The 21173-nt window shown below is 35.2% G+C and overlaps 1 protein-coding gene across 1 annotated transcript in view; it reads left to right on the top strand.

Moving 5' to 3' along the window:
• LOC144250931 (lysosomal cholesterol signaling protein-like) overlaps positions 1-21173 on the top strand; it is a 47695-nt gene extending 26522 nt beyond the window's left edge. The window contains exons 8-16 of the mRNA XM_077794098.1: positions 1917-2001; positions 2095-2185; positions 3163-3373; positions 9556-9660; positions 12543-12679; positions 14156-14251; positions 16350-16405; positions 18014-18151; positions 20662-21173. Of these exons, the coding sequence (XP_077650224.1) occupies positions 1917-2001; positions 2095-2185; positions 3163-3373; positions 9556-9660; positions 12543-12679; positions 14156-14251; positions 16350-16405; positions 18014-18151; positions 20662-20959 (1217 nt within the window). The 3' untranslated portion in view covers positions 20960-21173. The remainder of the gene's footprint in view (positions 1-1916; positions 2002-2094; positions 2186-3162; positions 3374-9555; positions 9661-12542; positions 12680-14155; positions 14252-16349; positions 16406-18013; positions 18152-20661) is intronic.

The following is a 21173-nucleotide window of genomic DNA, read 5'->3' as shown; positions in this document are numbered from 1 at the left end:
CAGGCCCAAAGAGTTCAACTGATTTCAGGCAGGGGATCTCACAGCTCCCTCAGTGAGAAGCAGGACTATATTCTGCCTTATTGTGTATGCTTCCTTTCATAAGGCAGAAACGAAAAACAGAATCTTAAGGAGTGCTCTTACACAGTAATACAGCACCATTCGATGATGAATTACTTGTTTCCTTGGCACTTTGAAAACCTAAAACTAGAGAGTATATAGATATATTGATGAGGGAGTAGTGGTAAGAAAAAAAAATTCTCAAAGACCTTTAGGTGGATAAATATTCATTCTAGCAGTGTTATTTAATCTGTATAATTTCAAATCTAGGTATGAATTCTTTGTATACAACTATAAAAGCACAGCAAATTCATAGATTAGAGTCAAGCAAAACTACAAACCCAGTAATCTTTATTAACACATTAAATAACATAACAAAGGAACTTGTGTTACTAATGTAATTAATAACTTGTAATGTAAAATGGAACTCAGTTCCCTGGTATTTTAATTTGGCTTGAATTTATTAGGTCATGACCTGGTTATCTTACTACTTTTCTTTCCTCAAATTACCTCAGAACCTTCATTTGGACTGGATATTGTGATATCATTTGGCTTTCAGCTGTTGCAAACTTTTTGGGAAGGCAGAGGGGTGAGAGGTACTAACCAGGGATTGAACTCTGGGGCACTTAACCACTGAGCCACATCTCTAGCCCTTTTATAAATTATTATTTTTTTTAAAATTTCCAGACAGAGTCTCAGTCAGGGCCTTACTAAGTTGCTAAGGCTAGTATTGAACTTGTGATCCTCCTGCCTCAGCCTCCAAAGCTGCTGGGATTACAGGTGTATGCCATTACACCCAGCTAACTTGTTACAAACTTAATATAAAACCAAATACAAGCTCTGAAGTCATGAGACTATACTTGATTATAAGGATGGCATACAGATGATTATCACTGAAAATAAGCCAAAAGACTTAAAATTTCTTTTTTTTAAGTTATAGACACAATACCTTTATTTTATTTATTTTTATATGGTGCTGAGAATTGAACCCAGTGCCCCACACATGTGAGGCAAGTGCTTAACCACTGAGCTACAATCCCATCCCAGGACTTAAAATTTCTAACTGATTTTTTTCCCTCAGATCCTGAAGCATATATGATAGCAACCCCAGGGATACCTACAGATCTGAGTTTGAGAAACAGGGAATTGAAGAATTTACCTTATGTCAAAAGGCTTAGTTTCTAGACTGGCTCTGCCCTCTGCTGGCTGTCTGACTTGGGCAAACCTTTGTTTCCATGTCTAAAAAATGAAGGTGTTAATTTGAAACAGAGGTCTCTTCTAGCCCTAAAGTCCTAAGATTCTTATAGCTCTGTAGAATTTATTAAGCAAGATGTAACTTGTATAAATGATTGGGTATAAGGTATAAGGAAAGTCTAAAAACTTGAAAACATCCGTGTTTGTATTAAGGTCACACCATGTTTGTATTAAGCTCCATCAGCACACTTAATGTGAAGCATAACTTGTATAAGAATTGCTTATAGTTCTTACCACTGACAGAGTATGTTTTCTGTACAGCTAATTTTCTTTCAATCATATTTAGATTCCAATCATATACGTCCAAAGAATAAAATGATCAGGGCTTTTGGGGAAAAAAATCCTACTGGATAAAACAAGATTTGAGTAAAGAAACGATACAGGAGAGAATTCAAATGATTTTTATTATTCATTTTTAGCTGTAGATGGACACTGCACTTTTATTTTATTTATTTATTTTTATGTGGTGCTGAGGATTGAACCTGGTACCTCACATGTGCAAGTGTTCTGTCACTGAGCCACATCCCCAGCCCTCAAATAATTTTTAAATTAGGGAAACATCAAGAATAATGATCTCTCTTTCTATCTTTATTTCTTGTTCTTAGGCCTTCTAGCAATTTCTTTGTTTCTTTTGAAAAAACAAGAAAGTGTACAAATTCCTGTCGGAATCATCATAATATCTGGCTGGGGGTAAGTTGGTAGTTTTTTGTTTGCTTACATGTTTCCATATGCACAGTTATTATTCATTCTCTCTTTCTCTCTCAATTACCCTTGTTATTATAGAATTCCTGCTCTCCTTGTTGGTGTTCTTTTGATAACTGGAAAACACAATGGAGATAGCATTGACTCAGCCTTCTTTTATGGAAAAGAGCAGGTGGGAAGAGTTTATTAGCAGTTCTGTTCTTGAGAACATCTCATTTTAGCTTGTTAATGTACCTAATTATACTTACATTGAAATTAACTTTAAAAATCTATTCTAATTTATTGCAGTTTATACTGGTGATCCTATATCACCTTGTCACACCTCAAATATGATGAATGTTTTGCATGCTAAGTCTGTATTTAGCTGAAGAATGCTTGAGCTTAATTGATTCTTCTTAAAAACTCTTATGAATTATGTTTTCTTTACTGGAGAAAAGAGTGATTAATTTAAAGCCATTTAACAAGCTAGTAGTTATAGTAAATGTCAAACTCTTGATTCTTAATCCTATCAAAAATATAAATTTCAGAAAACAATGTGTCTGGGAAAAAGTGTACTTGAACAGCTATAGAATAGGAGGCTTATGAGCCTGCTGAATTCTTCAGGAAGGCCCCAAGAATGTGTTTTTAAAAACCTCCCTGAAGATTTTCATTTGTTATCCTTTTTTTTTCCTGTTCTGTAATTTTGAATTTGAGTTTTTATGAGAATAAATAAGATATACATGTAAAGAACTTTGACTAGTGCTGGCATATAGTTACTGCTCATAAGTATTAGCTGTACTTATTCATTTTTACTATCATTATCATAAAATTTCTCAACTGAAGTATACTTGAACTACATAAGCAAAAATTCAAAATTAAAGTTATAACAAATTATTCCAATTACTTGTAAAAGAAACCAGTGGCTATGTTAATCAGCTGCTGTACAACAAAGCATCTAGAATACTTACATGATTATAAACAGACTCTGATTTCTCTTCAAGTACATTCCTTATATGCTGTTACCCATTCTTAAGAACCACTGTTCTAGAGTATTTACAACTGTGCAGATGTATTTTCCATCAAAAAATGCTCTTAATGCATTCTGCTAAGATTATCAGATGGGATTATAAAAGTGGCCTAATGTCTTTTTTTTTTTTTTAACATCGTCAGATGATCACCACAGCAGTCACCCTGTTCTGCAGCATTCTAATAGCTGGTATATCACTCATGTGCATGAACCACACCACCCAAGCAGGACACTATGAAGGTTTCAGTCAGTCTCAGAGCCACAAAGCAGTGGAGCCTGGAAACACTGCTTTTGATGAGAGTCCAGCACCAACAAATGAACCAGAACTTTTTACAAGTTCAGTACCAGAAACAAGTATGTTACGTGCCTTTATAGCATACATCCTAATTATTTTGCTTAAGAGAGGATCCCTGAACTATTCTGAAAATCATAGGTATTGCCAAATTAAGAACCTGAATCACAGTCAATAATCGGAAGAGTTTACAAATTATTTCTGAAAGTATGTTTGTGAGAACAATCTTTTGTTAAAAATGTAGGACTTCCTGAGACCTGAGAGCTTAGAAAGTTTAGAAAAAAGTCACAATGGAAAGGAATATTCTTCCTAGAAATCTACACACATATATATGTTAATTTAACAACATTTTATCAACAAAGTGAGCTAAAGGAGGCCTACTAAGAGGCTGGGTTGATAGTAGAAATTAGGCATCTGCAAACTAGAGCCCAGACCAAATCACACCCACCATATAAAAATGATTTTTACACTTTTAAAAGGTTGAAGAAAAATTAATAAATATTTTGTGACTACTGGAAATTATATGAAACCTAAATTTCATGTCTGTAATTTTATTAAAACAGCCATGATTATTGATTTACGCATTGTCAATGGCTGCTTTCATGCTGTAATAGCAGAGCTGAGTCATTGCATCAGAGACTGGCTTGTAAAGCCTAAAATATTATCTAACCCTTTATGGAAGATGTTTGCCCATTCTTGGTATAAGTAAAAATATGATCCTAACTAGTATATGTGTTAGTAAGAGTCAACAATTGTTACAGGATTTGTTTCAATTCATGAAGGGAAGTCAACAATAGTGTATGCATTTTGGATGCACTGATGCATGTGGAAAGTTCACAGATAACGGACATTGTGTTCAGAAGAATAAATGATGGTTTACAATATTTTGTTTAGATAGCTTGTGGAGTAGAAAGATGAGTAAAGTATAAGAAGAAAGAGTGACAACAGAGATAGAAGATAATTTATTCATCTTCAAAAGGAAGAAATGAGAAAGTTTCATTGCATAGCACTTTGTCATGAACTGTGTTAGTGCTAGGAATGTTGCATTTAAAATGCTGCCCACAAATCTCGCCATTTTATATTTCCTTTCTTCCTTCCTCACCAGTTCCAAACTGGAAGTAAATAAAAGAGTGATTAAAAACTTACCCTGGAGCCATATTGCCTATGTTCAAAGCCTGACTTCATGATTTACTACTGTCTGATCTTGGGCAATTTCCCAGTGTTTCACTTTCTTTATCTAGTAACACCTACCTGTAAGAATGTGATTGGAGCCAGGTACAGTGGCAACCTATAATCCTAGCGGCTTGGGAGTCTGAGGCAGGAGGATCCCGAGTTCAAAGCTGGCCTCAGCAACTTAGGAAGGCCCTAAGCAACTCAGTGAGACCCTGTGTCTAAATAAAATGTAAAAAAGGGCTAGGGAAGTGGCACAGTGGTTAAATGCCTCTGCGTTCAATCCCCAATATCAAAAAAAAAAAAAAAAGAAAGAAAAAGAATGTTACTGTATAAAATGAGTGAACATGTATAAAGTCCAGCACATAGTAAGTATGAGTAAGTAATAGCTATTATTATAACATTTATTAATTTTTTTACAGAATTTTAAGTGTACTCCAGATATTTTATATGACAAACTATGGCAAATCAACTCAATTGTATTGAAACAAAGAGAGTAACTCAACAAAATTATCAAAATATCCAATAATATGAAACTTTTGCATTTTGAATTAATATGGCTTGATGAAGAGCCTCCCAAGAGGCACACAAGAAAAAACACAAAGATACAGGGCAGATCCTGTTTTCTGAAGACAAGACATCCTTATCCAGGAAAAACAGTTTCCTATAGTTCTCCAATATCGCACCCCTGTACAAAACCCTCTGAGCGGGGTTCAGGCACTTGCATTTCTCCTGTTGGAAAACACTGTGGCTACATCCCTGAATGCCAATAATCCCAAGGGCACCCACATGCAGGTATAGGGACCCCAAGACTCTGGAGGTATAGGACTAGGTACTGATAACATTTTTTATTATGATTATTACTGTTATTGTTATTTTTGGTACTAGGTATTGAACCCAGGAGGGCTTTACCACTGAACTATATCACCAGTCCTTTTTACTTTTTATTTTGAGTCAGAGTCTCACCAATTTGCTGAAGCTAGCCTCAAACTCGCAATCCTCCTGCCTCACCTTCAGAGTCCCTGAGATTTCAGGTATGCACCATTGCACCCCGCTTATTATAACATTTCATTATAAAAGGAAGACATCAAGGTTCAAGACTAGCCTCAGCAAACTAGAGAGCCCCTAAACAACTTAGTGAGACCCTGTCTCAAAATAAAAATGGCTAGGATATAGATCAGTGATAAATTGTCCCTAGTTAAATCCCCAGTACAAAAAAAAAAAAAAAGACATTCATACAGTAAGGAATTCAAATACAATTACAATTATAATTCAAATACAATTAAAAAGGAATTCAAAGACAATTAAAAGAGAAGCTAAACTCTTCCCCTCCCTTGCCCTTGGCTCTACTCCCCAGAGTTATTTTATGGTTTATTTATCACAATTCATAATGTTCCACAACTTCTGCAAAGGTAATGAAATATGAGATAACAATTTTTCTTCTTAGATAACTGTAAGAAATTCAGTAAAGCTTGAACTCAGGGTACATATGGGGAAGAGATCAAAAAAAGTTGGAAAAGTAAGCAGATACAGAGGGCATTCTGTGTCATCGGAAAATATGAAGGTTTTGTCCTACATGTAAAGGGTCCTATTAGTAGTTTTTGCAATAGGCTAGGCCAGATACAGGGCAGAGGGTGGTAGGTGTGGGATGGACCGGATAGGTCAGACTCAGAAGCTGTACTGATGGACTTGCAATCAACTGGACTGGTGAGAGCTAATGGAGGACCTGAGTATAACTTCCAGAAATTTGGTTTTAGTGAATGTGTGATCATCCTTCAGGCCTTCCAGGCACATCTTCTCTTTCCTTCTCAAGTATTTTAGCCTTTCAGAACAGGCAGTTCTCCCTCCGCAGGGTCCTTCATCTACACCTGACCTTTATTCCCCACTGTGGCCTCCAGTCTCTCTGCTAGATTCTTGTAATTCCTTCCAAACTGGGCTGCCTGTCTCCCATCACTCCCTGCTCCAATCTGTTTTATATGAATTGGCAAAACCTTCCTCACAGAGCTCTGGTCACATAGACTCCTGATGCAGGTCTAGGAGGACCCTGCAGTTGGACAAGGTTCACACTCCTGAACATGGTGCTCAAGATCTTCCACAATCCAGACATGCCCTGCTCTGGCCCAGTTCTGCCCCCTCTCCTCTTCAGCTTTCCCCTCTCTCCACTACTGAGCTTTCCATGCTTTTCCCCAAAATGGCATTCATTTTATTACACCTCTTTTCTATTATATTATATTATATTATACCTCCTTTTAAATATATAATATATATTTTATATATATTATATGTCTTTTCTATTATATTCTTTTCTATTATTCTTTTATACTTCATGGCCTTTAAACCCAAGCTCACTAATTTCTTTCTTAGGTAATTCATGATTATATCAGAATTTCATTCAAGTTTCTTGACCACTTTCCTTTTGAAAGCTGAAGTTCAAGGATTGAATATTTAAAAGCTGACTTCCATGGGCCTAGAGTACTGTTCTGATCATGCACAACTTCCTTTCCTACTTTACTTTCTTGAAGAATCTTTCAGGTATCCTACAAACCCATATATTGATTGTTTTCTGACAGAGCTTGAAGACCATCCCACCTACAGCTGGCTGTGTCTTTCTTTTCCACAAGTGTTTTAAAACTGGCTACCAAAGGCCAGACATCTGTGGGAATTGCTGAACTAAGAGTTTTAGGCCCAGAGACTTTTGCTGCTGCATCTTTACCTATTATTTAAAAATAGCAGATGAACTGTATAATAGCTTTTCTTTAAATCCATTATTATCATCTCCAGCAAGAAAATAACGTGAACCTATAGTATAAATAAATGGAGAGCAAGATGATAGCTATACCTTATCTAAGAAACCTTCTGTGATGTTTATACTTCCCTCTTATTTCACTATTTTATAATTGCTTTTTAAGTTGTTTATATAGCCCACTAGACTAGACTATAAGTGATTTGTCTATCTGATAGACTGGCTGGATGTGGTGGTGCAATCCCAGCTACTCAGGATGTAGCAGGAGGATTGCAAGTTCAAGGCCAGCCTCAGCAACTTACCAAAACCCTGTCTCAAAATAAAAAATGTTTTGTGGATGTAGTTCAATCCCTAACACTGAAAAGAAAATTAGATGATTGAAACCTTCAAGTTTCTGAAGAAGTATGGACTAGATAATGTATTTTCTTTTCTATTATCCTTTGGTTCTATTTTAACCTTGAGATAGCATCAATATCTTAAATTTAGCAAGGCCATTTTTGACTGCAGTTTTGTTACTTTTAAATACTTTTAAGAACATCATTGAAGAAATTAAGCATGTTGTCAATGAAAGGTTATTCTTGGGAATTATTCATTTTTCTAGCATATTAAATTTTAATAGTTTATTATTAAAGTTATTATTCAATTATAATTCATGTCAAGGAGCACCATGTCTATGTAAGTGTGAAAGGTTTTAAAGAGCACAGTGGATACAACAATTATTAATTGGGCATTATGTAAAATTGTGGATGTGTAACCGACGTGATTCTGCAATCTGCATTTGGGGTAAAATTGGGAGTTCATAACCCACTTCAATATAATGTATGAAATATGATATGTCAAGAGCTTTGTAATGTTGTGAACAACCAATAAAAAAATAAATAAATAAATAAAATAAAGAGCACAGTGTACAGTTCTATGACTATGTGGAAGAAAAAATTACAGCTCTATAACAGATATCTCAGTGTGACTTCTATAAGCCAACCTGCCTATAAACCTGCAAGAGATTTTCAGCAGTATATATTTGAAAGAAAAACATATATCATTGTTTTTACTGCATCATCTAAACTAATAGGAGACAGATTCTTGAAAGAAGTGATTTCAAGCCTAACTTAGAAAGCAGGAGAAGATTTGATCAGCCTAGGTCTTTTATTGTTTGTTTGTTTGTTTGTTTTAGTTAGTTACACATGACAGTACAATGATCTTGACATATACAATTGAATCAGATGGGATATAATTTCATTTTTCTAAGTGTACAGGTTGTAGAATTACATTGGTCATGCAGTCACTTATATACTCACAGCAATAATAATGTCTATTTTATTCTGCTGTCCTTTCATTCCCCCCTTCCCCTCCCCTCCCCTCCCTTCTCTCTACCCAATCTAATGTGACACAATTCTTTTTTTTTCCCTCACATCGTCATACCTGTATTCTGTATAATGAATATGCAATTCCCTTTCTCCCTACCTTTCCCTTCCACCTCTCTTCCCTAACTAGAGGTAATTTTCTTCTCATGCTCTTCCTCCCTACCCCATTTTGAGTCACCTCCCTTATATCAGAGAAGACATTCAGCATTTGTTTTTTGGGATTGACTAACTTCACTTAGCATGATCTGCTCTAATTGCCATCTATTTCCTGCAAATGCCATGATCTTGTTATTTTTTAGTGCCGAGTAATATTCCATCGTGTATAAATGCCACATTTTTTCTATCATTCATCCATTGAAGGGCATCTAGGTTGACTCCACAGTCTAGCTATTGTGAATTGTGCTGCTATAATTATTGATGTGGCTGTGTCCCTGTAGTATGCCATATTTAGGTCTTTTGAGTCAGCCTAGGTCTTGATGGGACTTGTGGAGGGTGTGAAGAATTTTCCTGAAAGAAGGAAATGCTTTTTGTTGCTTAGGATGGGTAGCTGGCTAGGAAAAGAGGCCAAGTCATAGGCAGCTATCCATTTAGACTGAGTTTGAATTTTCCACAGTTACCAATAGAACGCTAGTATGTATTTTTGAAAAGTGATGAAATAAAAGCTGTGTTTTAGGAAAGTGAATTTTTAGTTCCCAAAATACAGTAGAATTAAAACAGCAATGAATAAATTTTTTCTTCTCTCATATAAGAAGACAATATATAAAGATGATGATCATTCATCCTACACTTTTTAAAATGTTAATATTTTACAGCACATTTGAATAATTTTGATAATTGTCATGTGAAAATATTTCCATGGAGGCAGCATGAGTAGGTTTTGGGTGGTTTGGTTTTGTTTGGAATTTCTTGAACTTGTCCATTTCTGTTGTGGTTGGGCTCTACTCTCACATTATTTTTCTATATATAGGTTGCTGCTCTTGCTCCATGGGAAATGGTGAATTATGCTACCCATCAATAGAGCCAGCAGCAAACACAAGCACCAGTGGGCCTGTGATTCCTTCATTTGAGAAAAGTAAGTGCCCTGGGATATGAGGAAGGGCATAAGGAACAGAAGAGCCCTTGTCCTTCTGTGTCATGAAACCTCTACATAGTATTTCTTCAGCAGCTGTAATACTACAGAACACTATTTGAGAACAGATTCTCAAATAAAATAGGAAAAAGATGTGAATAGAATAATAATCGTGCAGAGAAAACATTTATTTTAAAAAGATAAAGTTCTTATAGTATCACACGCGTGTATGCATGCACGCACACACGCACACACACACACACATGCACACACACTTTCCAATAAATTTAACTCAAGAGATAAACCCAAGAAATTTGCCCTAAAAGCTATTATTATTTTGGCTTTTTTTCTTATTTTAGAAGCTGAGACTTTCCCCTATCACTAACCCTTATGACCAGGACTAATTAATTAGTGCTTAATTATATTGTGCTTTAAATATAACTTCTTTTAAAAATAAGAAAAACAACTTTAAAAGTAATAAACTTTTGGCATGTAAACTAAGAGACTAAATCACTTTTTTCTGAATTTTAAATTATTTAAAACTGAACATATTTATATAGAATTGGAATTGCAGTGCACTTTCAGTTGATTTTGCTCTTTGTGATGGAGAATCTGTCAATTACATTGTTGCAAAAGGCATTTTTAAAAGTTTTTTTAGTTATAGATGGACCCAGTACCTTTATTTTTATTTTTAATGTGGTGCTGAGGATCGAACCCAGTGTCTTCCACATGCAAGGCGAGCACTCTACCACTGAGCTACAACCCCAGCCCATGGCATATGTCTTTATATAATAAATGTTGGGAGGATTATAAGAAATTATGGGTGCAAATCACTTAGCATTGTGTATGGTATACGTGGTAAATGTTCATTAAATGTAATACTGGCAACAGTTGTTATTCAGGTGGCATTTATATTTGTCTGCTATCTGTTGGCTAGGAATGAATCTTAAATAGTAGCAGAACTTCGGTTTCCATAGAAAGAAATATCAGATTATCAGCCTTCATTAAATTTTCTAATAGGACATCCAATCTCGAATTCAGTTAAATTGTCTTAGTTTTTATTTATGTGCTTCTTTTGTAAAGTAGTGTTTCTTTATGTCCCAAGGTTTGCTTTCTTAATTTTTTTTCTCTCTACCCAATATCATAGTAAAGTCATTTTCTGCTTCTCAAATTATCCTTAGTCTTTCTTTAACTATCATTTTCTTCATTACTAATACTGATTCATGAAAACTTTTATACTATAGGGACTTTCAAAATTTTCTGATCATGTTTTGTAAAAATCATATTAAAAGAAAGCCATCATATATGGACATCATCTAACCATGTAATTTAGTATCATTCCTAAGCCTGAAATTTAAAAAAAAGCCTAAAGGAAATTAAACCATAGACAAATGAGAATTTCTAGAGCTTTACAATATAATTCGTCCCCCATTCCCTGCTGTTGCACAAAGGCAAAATAAATATTACATTTAGATTGCTATGTGGCAACAATGTGGGAAAAGGCAAATGAAAAACTAATAAGATTTATTTTATGCATTTTAATAATGTGTGTACATAATATTTTAAAACCAGTTTTTTTCATAATATATATACACACATATATAAATATAACTCAAATTTTCTACACATAAGTTATTATGTTAGCTTTCTATTACTGTGACAAAATTTCTGAGGTAATCAGCTTAATAAGGAAAAAAGGTTTATTTTGGCTCATAGTTTAGGAGGTTTCAATTCATGGTCAAGTGACCCAGGTGCTTTGGGCCTAAGGCAGCACAGTACATCGTGGTGGGAGCATGTGGCAAAGAAGCTGCTCATCTCATGGCAGCCATGAAGCAAAGAGAGAAAGAAAGGAGGGGCTGGAGTCCCAATATTTTTTCTTCCACTGTGCCTTACCTACCTCCTAAATGTTTCACAACCTCCCAACAGTGCCTCAGACTAGGGACAGCCTTTAATACTGGGTATTTGGTGGACATTCAAGAGTCAAAATAGAGCAGATATATACAAATAGTTATTGTTAAAATAGAATCATACTACAGAGATAGTTTGGTGACCTACTTTCTTTTTACTTAGCAAGACTGTAAACTTTCTCCCTACCATTAACTATTATGCTAGACCACATTTAGTGGTTGTATGTGTCCTTTCCCAAAAAGTGGCCTTAAAAAATAGATTTTTATTTTTAGGGTAAGAGCTATAAAATTGTTTTTTAATCTTTAACTCATATAAGATTGTATGTTAGACTAGGCATGTATTATGTAAAAATTTTTCCTTTTTCTTTAGTACCATATACAAAGTGGAGCTGAAGTGGAAAAACAAGTTTCTTTTGAAAGATCCCTCACCCCTGTTTTAGGCCAGAAAAGAGTCAGTTCTGTGATTTGAGTTTGGTCTCATATGTGAACAAAACATAGCATATAGACCTAGTTGGTACCTTGTAAGGCCTTTTGTAAGGCAAATTTTAAACTCAGAAAAGGCAGGAGTTAATTGTAAATTTATTTCACAGTTAGTCAAAATAGTGTATTCATGACTACTATGAAGATTTAATGCAGGTGAAACATGAGTTATTAATTTAGCCTTTTAAAATTTTATGTATAATTATAAAACATATATTAATATATAATTATATAACAAATTATATAGATAGAAAACATTGGTGAATGGAATAAAAGGGAAATATTACATACTAGTGGTTTTTTTTCAGATAAAAACACTCTCCAACTAAAACTCCTAAAACAACATGACAGAGCTTTCCCCCGATTTCATCGAAAATTACATACTGATTCTTAGCTGAATGTGCTTTTTTGTTGTTTCTCTTAGGAAGTCATTATAAATTTAAAATGCATTCAAATAAAAAGCTCTGATTACAAATTGTTGTGCTTACTGTTTCATAGATGATCACTGTGTGAGTCGCTGTAACTCCCAGAGCTGCATATTAGCCCAGGAAGAAGAACAGTATCTGCAGAGTGGAGACCAGCAACTGACTCGACATGTCTTGCTGTGTTTACTTCTCATTATTGGCCTATTTGCTGTAAATGTTTCTCTGGTTTTGTTTGGGACCTGTTTCTTTAAATGTCTGGCAAAGGTTTTATTTAGGCATCTGGGACTGAAACTTAGTTGCTACTTTTCAAGAGTAGAGTGGCTAGGCTATCTAAATTCTAATCTAGTTTAAGTGTTTTTTGTTTTTTTAGTTTTTTTGGTGGCGAGGGGAGAATCATTCATATTACTCTGTTGCCTAAGTGTTCCAGTAGCCTATTCTATTAGAATTACTTATTCATTCTGTGCTCTGAACGTAAATTTGGTAAAATCAGATAGATATCTCCATCATGTGTCCAAGGGCCAGTTATCCCTAACATGCTTGACTGACCGAAGTGGACAAATGCCTACATTATCCCTCACAAGATATTTCTCATATAAATTAACTTGAAAGAATAAGATTTAATTATGGAAATCAACCTAACTACTTCATGCATTAGGGAAAAGAGGAAAAATGCCCATCAAATTACTGACATCTGGGGCTGGGGATGTGGCTCAAGCGGTAGTGCGCTCGCCTGGCATGCGTGTGGCCCAGGTTCAATCCTCAGCACCACATACAAACAAAGATGTTGTGTCCACCGAGAACTAAAATATATATATATATAAAACATCTCCATGCATTATATTTTCTAGTGATATATTCCCAAAGTTGAGAAACCTGGATCAAAGAGAATAAATATTTCTGTGATTTTCGACGTATTCTACTAAATTGTTTTTCAAAGGGTAGATAGTATAGATTTATAAAGTGCTCTCACCAATATTGAATATTGTAATTTTGGGGGGAGGGATTTAACCCAGATATGATTTCTACATCTCCACCCTTTTATATTTTATTTGGAGATAGGGTCTAGCTTAGTTGCTGAGGCTTGTCTTGAACTTGTGATCTCCTGTCTCAGCCTCCTGAGCCACTGGGATTATAGGCATGCACCACCGGGCCCAGCTAGTTATTATAATTTTTTAAAGGTAGTTTAAGTGTAACCTGCCTAGAGGTGGGAGATAGGCCATATAACCTACGAGCCCTTTTCACACAGAATGCTTGTTACATAGTATGATATCAGCCAGCTACACTTTATCTGCTGTTTAAGGACAAAAATTAAAAAAAAAAAGAAATGCTTCCAAGAATTCCTGCTTAGTGATATAATTATTTTCATTGTGTAGAACTAATTTTAAAATCAGTCCTGTCTTAGGCTAGTCGGCAGTCCTGGTATATTATGTAAGTCTCTGTATTATGACTCATGTCTTCTTGCTTCAAATCTGATCAGAATAGATGCTGTTTGAAAGACATCTGTCAGAAGAAGTAATTGAAACCTCTTGTTTGAAAGACAAAGCCTCTGTATTCTCTCAGTGTTTTTCCCTTTAGTCTCTCCCCCCCCCCTAATTATTAGGTAGAAAAGTTATTGTACTGTGCTCTGGATGGAGAGAAATGATTAGCAGGCTTCATTTTAAAATACTCTTTTTTTTTTCTTTATAGAATCTTTCCAGTTGTTTATGGTGGCTATTCAACCAAGAGCCTGGAAGACTATACGTTGAGTTACAGTTTTTCTGTGCTGTGTTTAACTTTGGCCAGGTACTTATTTACTGAAACTTTGAGGGGTTTTTGTCTTCCTGGATGAGTTGAATGCAGAGAAGGGTATGCGGATGTTGTTGTTTTCTTCTAAATCAATAGGGTTTAGTTCGTTTGCCAGCTGCTGGTATACATGACAGCTGACAGCTGCTGCCTGTCTTCTAGTAGAGATGAATTCTTATATTGGTTAAAGTCATCAGAATGTACATTGAGTGTTTCAACCAGCAATACCAAATAATTTTTTTGCTTTGGTTTTGAGATAAAGAATCATAATTTAAGCAGGGACAAGATGTCCTAAGTTCTTTTTAAACTTTTTGTAATCTTAAAAACTCACTTTGGGAAAAATAATTCACATTCCTTTAAAGGATTTATCCCCTTAGATGGACAAATATTATTTCATTTACATTTTAAACAACAGATACTTAAATCTTTACTTTAAAATCATGTGGTGTGTAAATAAAACTTTAGTCAGGGGTAATACTTTTCTTTCCTTGATAGTTATTTGTGTGCCAAAAATTGCTAAGCATTTTATATTCATTATCTCATTTAAACATCACAATAATACTTGCAACATAGATGTTATCATCCCCAGTTTAAAACATAGAAAACTAAAATTCCATGAAAAAGTGATGTAAAAGGTACTATTGTCTATGTTCATGACACTATTAAAATACATATTTAACAATACGTTTTACATATTGGAAAATATTTTTAGGTGCAAATTTCAAAATTTGATCTTTTCATTAACTGTGGGTGTCGGGGTGGTGGTGCTGGGGATCAAACCCAGGATATTGCATATGCTAGTCAAGTGCTCTATCACTAAGCCACATCCCCAGCTCAGCCCCTTACTTTTTAATTAGAGAATACTCATCCCTCATCCAGAGATTGAATATCAGTTTGAAAAAAATATTGTATTTGAAATCAGTATGTTGCCTACTAAATGTAAAATAATTTGCCAAGAGTTAGTTAAGACTTGTCAATAAATGCTCCTGCAAGATTTTTCCTAACATTAATTTCTTGAAGTATTTCCAGTTTGTTTTGCCATTATTGTGGGAACAAAATGGTTATATCTAAAGGTACAAATTACCTCGGTTATTTGTGTCAGCTTATTACAACAAATATGAACTTCCCAAGATCTACTTGATAACTATATCTTACATTGTGATATTAAGATCTGACTTTGTATCCAAGAATTATAAAATACTAGATTGAAAAATCTCAGTCTTCTGTGGCATTATGCATTCAGAAAGCCAATTCAAGCTTAGCCCTCCTAGTCCTGGGGCTGAGAAAGCTTCATTGCACTGCGCTTTGTCATGAACTGAATTAGTGCCAGGAATGCTCCCACACAAGTAGTTCAAGGGAGTGAGAGACACACAAACCTCACTCTCATCCAGTCTTCCTCTTGGAGAGGAGGAGAAAGATATTCCCTTCTGACTGCTTATAGTTTGGGGTAAAGAAAATCGGGCCCTTCATATAATGTTATATTGCCTTCTCCATCCCACCTTCCACCAACCTGCACCTCAGTATGCTTCACAAATGGCAGCTGAGCTCTCTTTCTCCCAGGCAGTCCTAAATTTCCTGATCTGGGGCTTATATCTGGTGCCAGTTTGCCTTATTACTCCAATTCCTTCAAGCCCTTTCCCTAACCACTAGCCAGTACCACTTCACATAAATTCTGTTCAGTTATTATTATTGGATATTGCAGCACTTGTTAATTATGTAATTTATGAAGTTTCAACAAAAAAACAATAAATACCTAAGCACAGTGGGAGATTTTTTTTTCAAAAACAAGAAAACAAAGACATATAATTCTTAAATATTTTTATTTTTCTTTAGTAAGAAGTCATAGGAATATGGTTGCTCAGCACTAGTTTTTATCACCCATCATAATTAGAACAGAATGATTGGGAAGAGGCAGCAAACATGTCTGGTTCCAGGTACTGAACTTTAGAGTACCTGCTTTGTATGCTCCATTTGAAATGTTGCTCTAATCACACTATAGGTTTGCCTCCTCAAGCACTAAATTTGGTGACTTCCTTAATTCCTGCTCTTACAATTTTATTGCTGCATTCAGAAAAAATAATTTTGTTTTCTTCCCTAGGGATTTATTTTCTTTGGATTGGACAAACATTTAATCATCCTGCCTTTCAAAAGAAGGTAAATTTAGTTTTGAAATAAATCTCTATATTCCTAAATTTGATGACAAAGCCATTATATTAAGATACTGATATTTTTATACCTTTAAACTGTTAGACCACCACTAAACAGCATACAAGGGTTATCTGTTGATTCACATAGTTGTAAATAACTGCAGAGAAAATGTTGGAAGAACTATTATAAATGGAGCAATATAATTTGCATTTTAACAAAAACTGATGGACTCTGATTTTGATCTATGCCATTAGCTACATAAAGTTAAATAAAACTTGAACATATCTTTAGAAAGGGTAGTATTAAGTGGTGCCCCCAAAGGAATATATTTGATTGTCTTTCACCTTTGACAACAGGATTCTTCTATCAAACTAACTTATAGAAAACTCAATTTTTCTTTCTAAATTATTTTATTGGCTTAGTAAAGGGCTTCTTTGAATTAAGATCAAGAATTTTAAAAAGTAACAAGTATTGCAACTTGTAGGTGGGAGGAAAAGGCAGAGGGACAAATCTTTGTACTTCATTTGCTTTTAAAGTCAAAATTAGTAGAAATTAGAAGTGATAACAGAATTCATCCTACCTGCTCTATGAATAGTGCCCCAAAACAGTATCTTTTATTCTTTCTTTCTTCTCCTTCAGCATCAGCATCAGCATCATCTTATTCACTAAGATTTCATTGTTAGGGTCATAATCATTTCATGAAGGAAAAGCGTAGTAAGAAAGTTATTGAACTTAGTTATCAGCTTCATAATGTGAACTACTCAACAGTTCAATTGTGTGAGCTGGCCAAAACAAAACCAGTCTGTACTCCAGAGCCCAGTATTTGCCTCTGTGATACCAAAATTTCAAAATGATTGAGTAAACTATTTGATATCTAAGTTATCTTTATGTTTCAAAAATGCAGTATAAGGAATATTTCTTAGTAAAAACTGAAATGAGCCAAAAATGTCTAGAGGATTTATAAAATAATTAGGTCACTCACCCAGCCTTCTGTGAGAAGGAAACTAAATGCAGAATCAGTTGTGTTGTAGATGAGATGGGAAATTTGGTGACTGGCTTTGGAACAGCCATTTTGATAGAGCAGAAGGGATTCTCTCTCCGTGCTTTTCTTTCGTTAAAAATAGCCTCCTTCGGCTGGGGTTGTAGCTCAGTGGTAGAACACTTGTCTAGCACATGTGAAGCACTGGGTTCAATCCTCAGCACTACATAAAAATAAAAGTAAAATAAAGTTTTAGAAAAAAAACTTTAAGAAAGTGAATATTTTTTTTAAAAAAAATAGCCTCCTTAGTCAGGCATGGTAATACACATCTATAATCCCAGCTCCTGGGAGGCCTCAAGTTTGAGGCCAGCCTGGGCATATTAGTGAGAATCTGTATCAAGACAAAAACATTTCTTAAAAAGGGGCTGAGGGGCTAGGGATATAGCTCAGTTTGGTAGAGTGCTTGCCTTGCATGTAACAAGACCCTGGGTTCAATCCCCAGGACCACAAAAAATGGTGGGGGGTGGGGGGACTGAGGATGTCACTCAGCAGTAGAGCATTTGCCTAGGTTTTCACAAAGTTCCAGGTTCAATCTCCAGTAAGAAAAAATAAACTCCTTAAATTTTGGTTTTCAGACTTGAATTTCTATGGAACAATAAAGAAACAGCAGAAAACAGAGATTCTCTTGTTTCTGAGGAAATAAAAATGACCTGTCAACAATTTATCCATTATCACCGTGACCTCTGTATCCGTAACATCGTCAAGGAAAGAAGGTAAGCAAATTGCCATTGTAGATCCAAATAATTATATTTTAGATTAACTATTTTTGGATTTTAATAGGCTAATAGTTATGGGTCAATTTTTAGTTTAAGAAGTAGCATATGAAAGAGACATATTACTTTGATTTTACTATTTTAAAATATCATATAACTTCTGATTTCTACATAAAATGTGAGAACTTTAAAACAAACCCGAATGTGGTAGAATATTAACATTCACTTCATGTTGGCCATTAGTGTCTCTCACAAAGCTTTGAAATACATTGGATTCAGAAATGGTTTTATATTCCCATTTTCTAGTGTTATATTATTATATTGTTTCATATTGCCAAGAAAACAAAATGAAGGCAGGAGTGGTGGCACACTCCTGTAAGCCCAGCAATTTGGGAGGCTGAGGCAGGAGGATCGCAAATTCAAGGCCAGCCATGTTAACTTAGTGAGACCCTGTCTCAAAATTTTTTTAAAAAGGATGTAGCTCTGGGGTAAAGTGCCCCAGATTCAATCTCTGGTACCACAAATAATAATAATAATAAAATTTCTGCCTCTTAATTAATTCTGCTGCTTATATTTCACCTCAAGTCCTAATCTTCCTTTGGTCTATGACATTATATCTTCAAGGTATGGAATATACTGCAGCAGGAAATGACCAACTTTGAATAAACAAATTTGTAGTGAAAATATTTTTGGTTGTCATGCAAGAAAAATAAAACATAAGGAAAGTAACATGTGTATAACAGAAAATTATATAGGAGAGTTTATTTGCACCTATTATGCCACTATATTTAATATACATGCCATTATAATCAGAAGGTAGCCTAGGTTAGATGGTGGAAAGGGGAATTGAAGTTTCTTGGCTGTGTGACAATAGGCAGGTTCAATTCTCTAGCCTTAGTTTTCCTTTTCTTTAAAAATCCGACTCTCAATATTGTTTGAATTAGGTGACAAAATGTCTGTGATATGCCTAGCCTAATGGTAAACTATGGAGAAAAGCTAATGTTCTACCCTTAAAGGGCTGAGCACAATTATTTCAAGATATTATCCGCATCAACAACTTGTTTTTCAACTGCTTTTCAAAATTAAAAAAAGAAAACTCTGTTGTTATCTCTGTCAGGCCTGTTGTGATTGCCAACTGTCGGGAAGTGTAGCTCTTACCATTTGCAGGGCTGCCAGGCTGCCTTGGTCCCAGATGGTTGAATGGGCACCAGCTGGTAGTGTTCTGGCCTGTTCCCTGTCCCTTTCCAGGCTCTACTGCCTGTACAGCATCACATTATCTGACACTCTGTACATCTCCATGGGCTTTTGTTACAGCTGCCTGATCACAGTCTTCAAGAAACTATTCAATTGGTGTCTGGGACAGAAGGCATTAGGACTATAAATTAAAAGCCAACAAACAGGAAGAAGGCTCAGACAGGGGTTGTAACATTCAGGCTTCTGTCAAAATGATGTTTGCAGTTGCAAAGAATTAAGTTAAGAGTTCTTATTACTAAGTTAAAATATTGTAATCTGGGGTTGGGGATGTAGTTCAGCGGTGGAGTGCTTGCCTAACAAGCATGAAGGCCCTGGGTGACATCCCCAGCACCTCAAAACAAAACATACTGTGATTTTTACATACTTCAGAAACATTTTCGTTTATTAACCTTTTTTATAATTCTTATATGATACACATATATTTTATTTATGATAAAATGTTTTTAAATTCTTGTCACCTGTTTCTCATTTCATCTCAGTCTTCATTCGCTATTTCTCATTGTCAAGCACTTTAGGTTTTACAGCTTGACTGATGCTTGTGGACAGATTTTTGTTGTCTATTGCATATTTGTACAGAATTTATGTAATTGGGTTTGGTTGGGTTTTTTTTTCATTTCTCTTTTCCTTGTGTTTATTTGAACACATTTGAAGGACCTCATATTTGCATTAAGAAGACAAAATTTAAGTGATCAAGAAGTAGATTTATAAAGCACATTTTAAAAAATCTTAAGATTTGTAGCAAGACAGATCTCACTTATTCTTTCCTTGCTTTTTAATGAAGCAAGTCCTGACAAACACAAAAGTGAGGTTGTCTTGGTTGCTGATGGAAAGAAACACTACTTGTGGGCACGATAATAAAGTTTGATTTGAGTAGTTTAATAAAAATAGTCACTTCTTAAGAGCTTACAAAAATATGTAATGTTCCTGAGACAATTAAAATTACTTAGCACAAATAAGAATATAAGAAATTATAATATATTTAATATTCAGACATTACCTATGTCCATTTTTTGTTGTTGAAGCGTTTCTGTTTTCACAAGCATTATTGGCATATTTTATTTTTCTCCAGGAGTCTTTCTGGGGTCAGGAAAGTTAACAATTCCTTTATATTCAGAACAGTTTCATTCCTGCCATGCTTTTAACTATCGTGCCGTCTTCCCTTGTTTCCTTCTATTTTTTCCTTGCTTGTCCTCTACCATGCAGTGCTGATACCAGGTTTACAGAACATATGGGTGAATCATTCCTTTGACATACAGGTGTGGTGCAAAGACTTCTGCTGGGACCTTCTGTGGCTGTGACCAGGTGAACTGGCTAATTGAAGTTGGCCTTGCCTCTGACCGTGGTGAAGCTGTGATATATGGAGACAGACTGGTGCAAGGGGGAGTCATCCAACATATTACCAATGAATATGAATTTCGGGATGAGTACTTGTTTTACAGATTTGTTCAAAAGAGTCCTGAACAGACTTCTGCTATTAATGCAGACAGCCCCCAACAGGAAAGCTATAAAGAAATTGAGCATTCACCCCCATCTTCACTTTCTCCTAAGTCCTAAATGATAAAGGAGAGAATCCTCCATGGAATCATATTCTAGTCCCAGATCCAGTATTTATCTGTGTGATCTTGGGAAAGTTAGACCCTCTCTGAGCCTTAGTTGCCACTTCTGTAAAATCTGACAAGATGCATTCCCCCCGCCCCGTGCTAACACTGTGGTTTTAGTATGGAAAACACATAGGAAAGTGACCTAGGAAAAAGAAAGAAACAAAAGG

The sequence above is a fragment of the Urocitellus parryii genome, chromosome Y, assembly GCF_045843805.1.
Source record: "Urocitellus parryii isolate mUroPar1 chromosome Y, mUroPar1.hap1, whole genome shotgun sequence".
NCBI lineage: Eukaryota > Metazoa > Chordata > Mammalia > Rodentia > Sciuridae > Urocitellus > Urocitellus parryii.
This window is presented reverse-complemented; position numbering and strand designations above follow the sequence as displayed.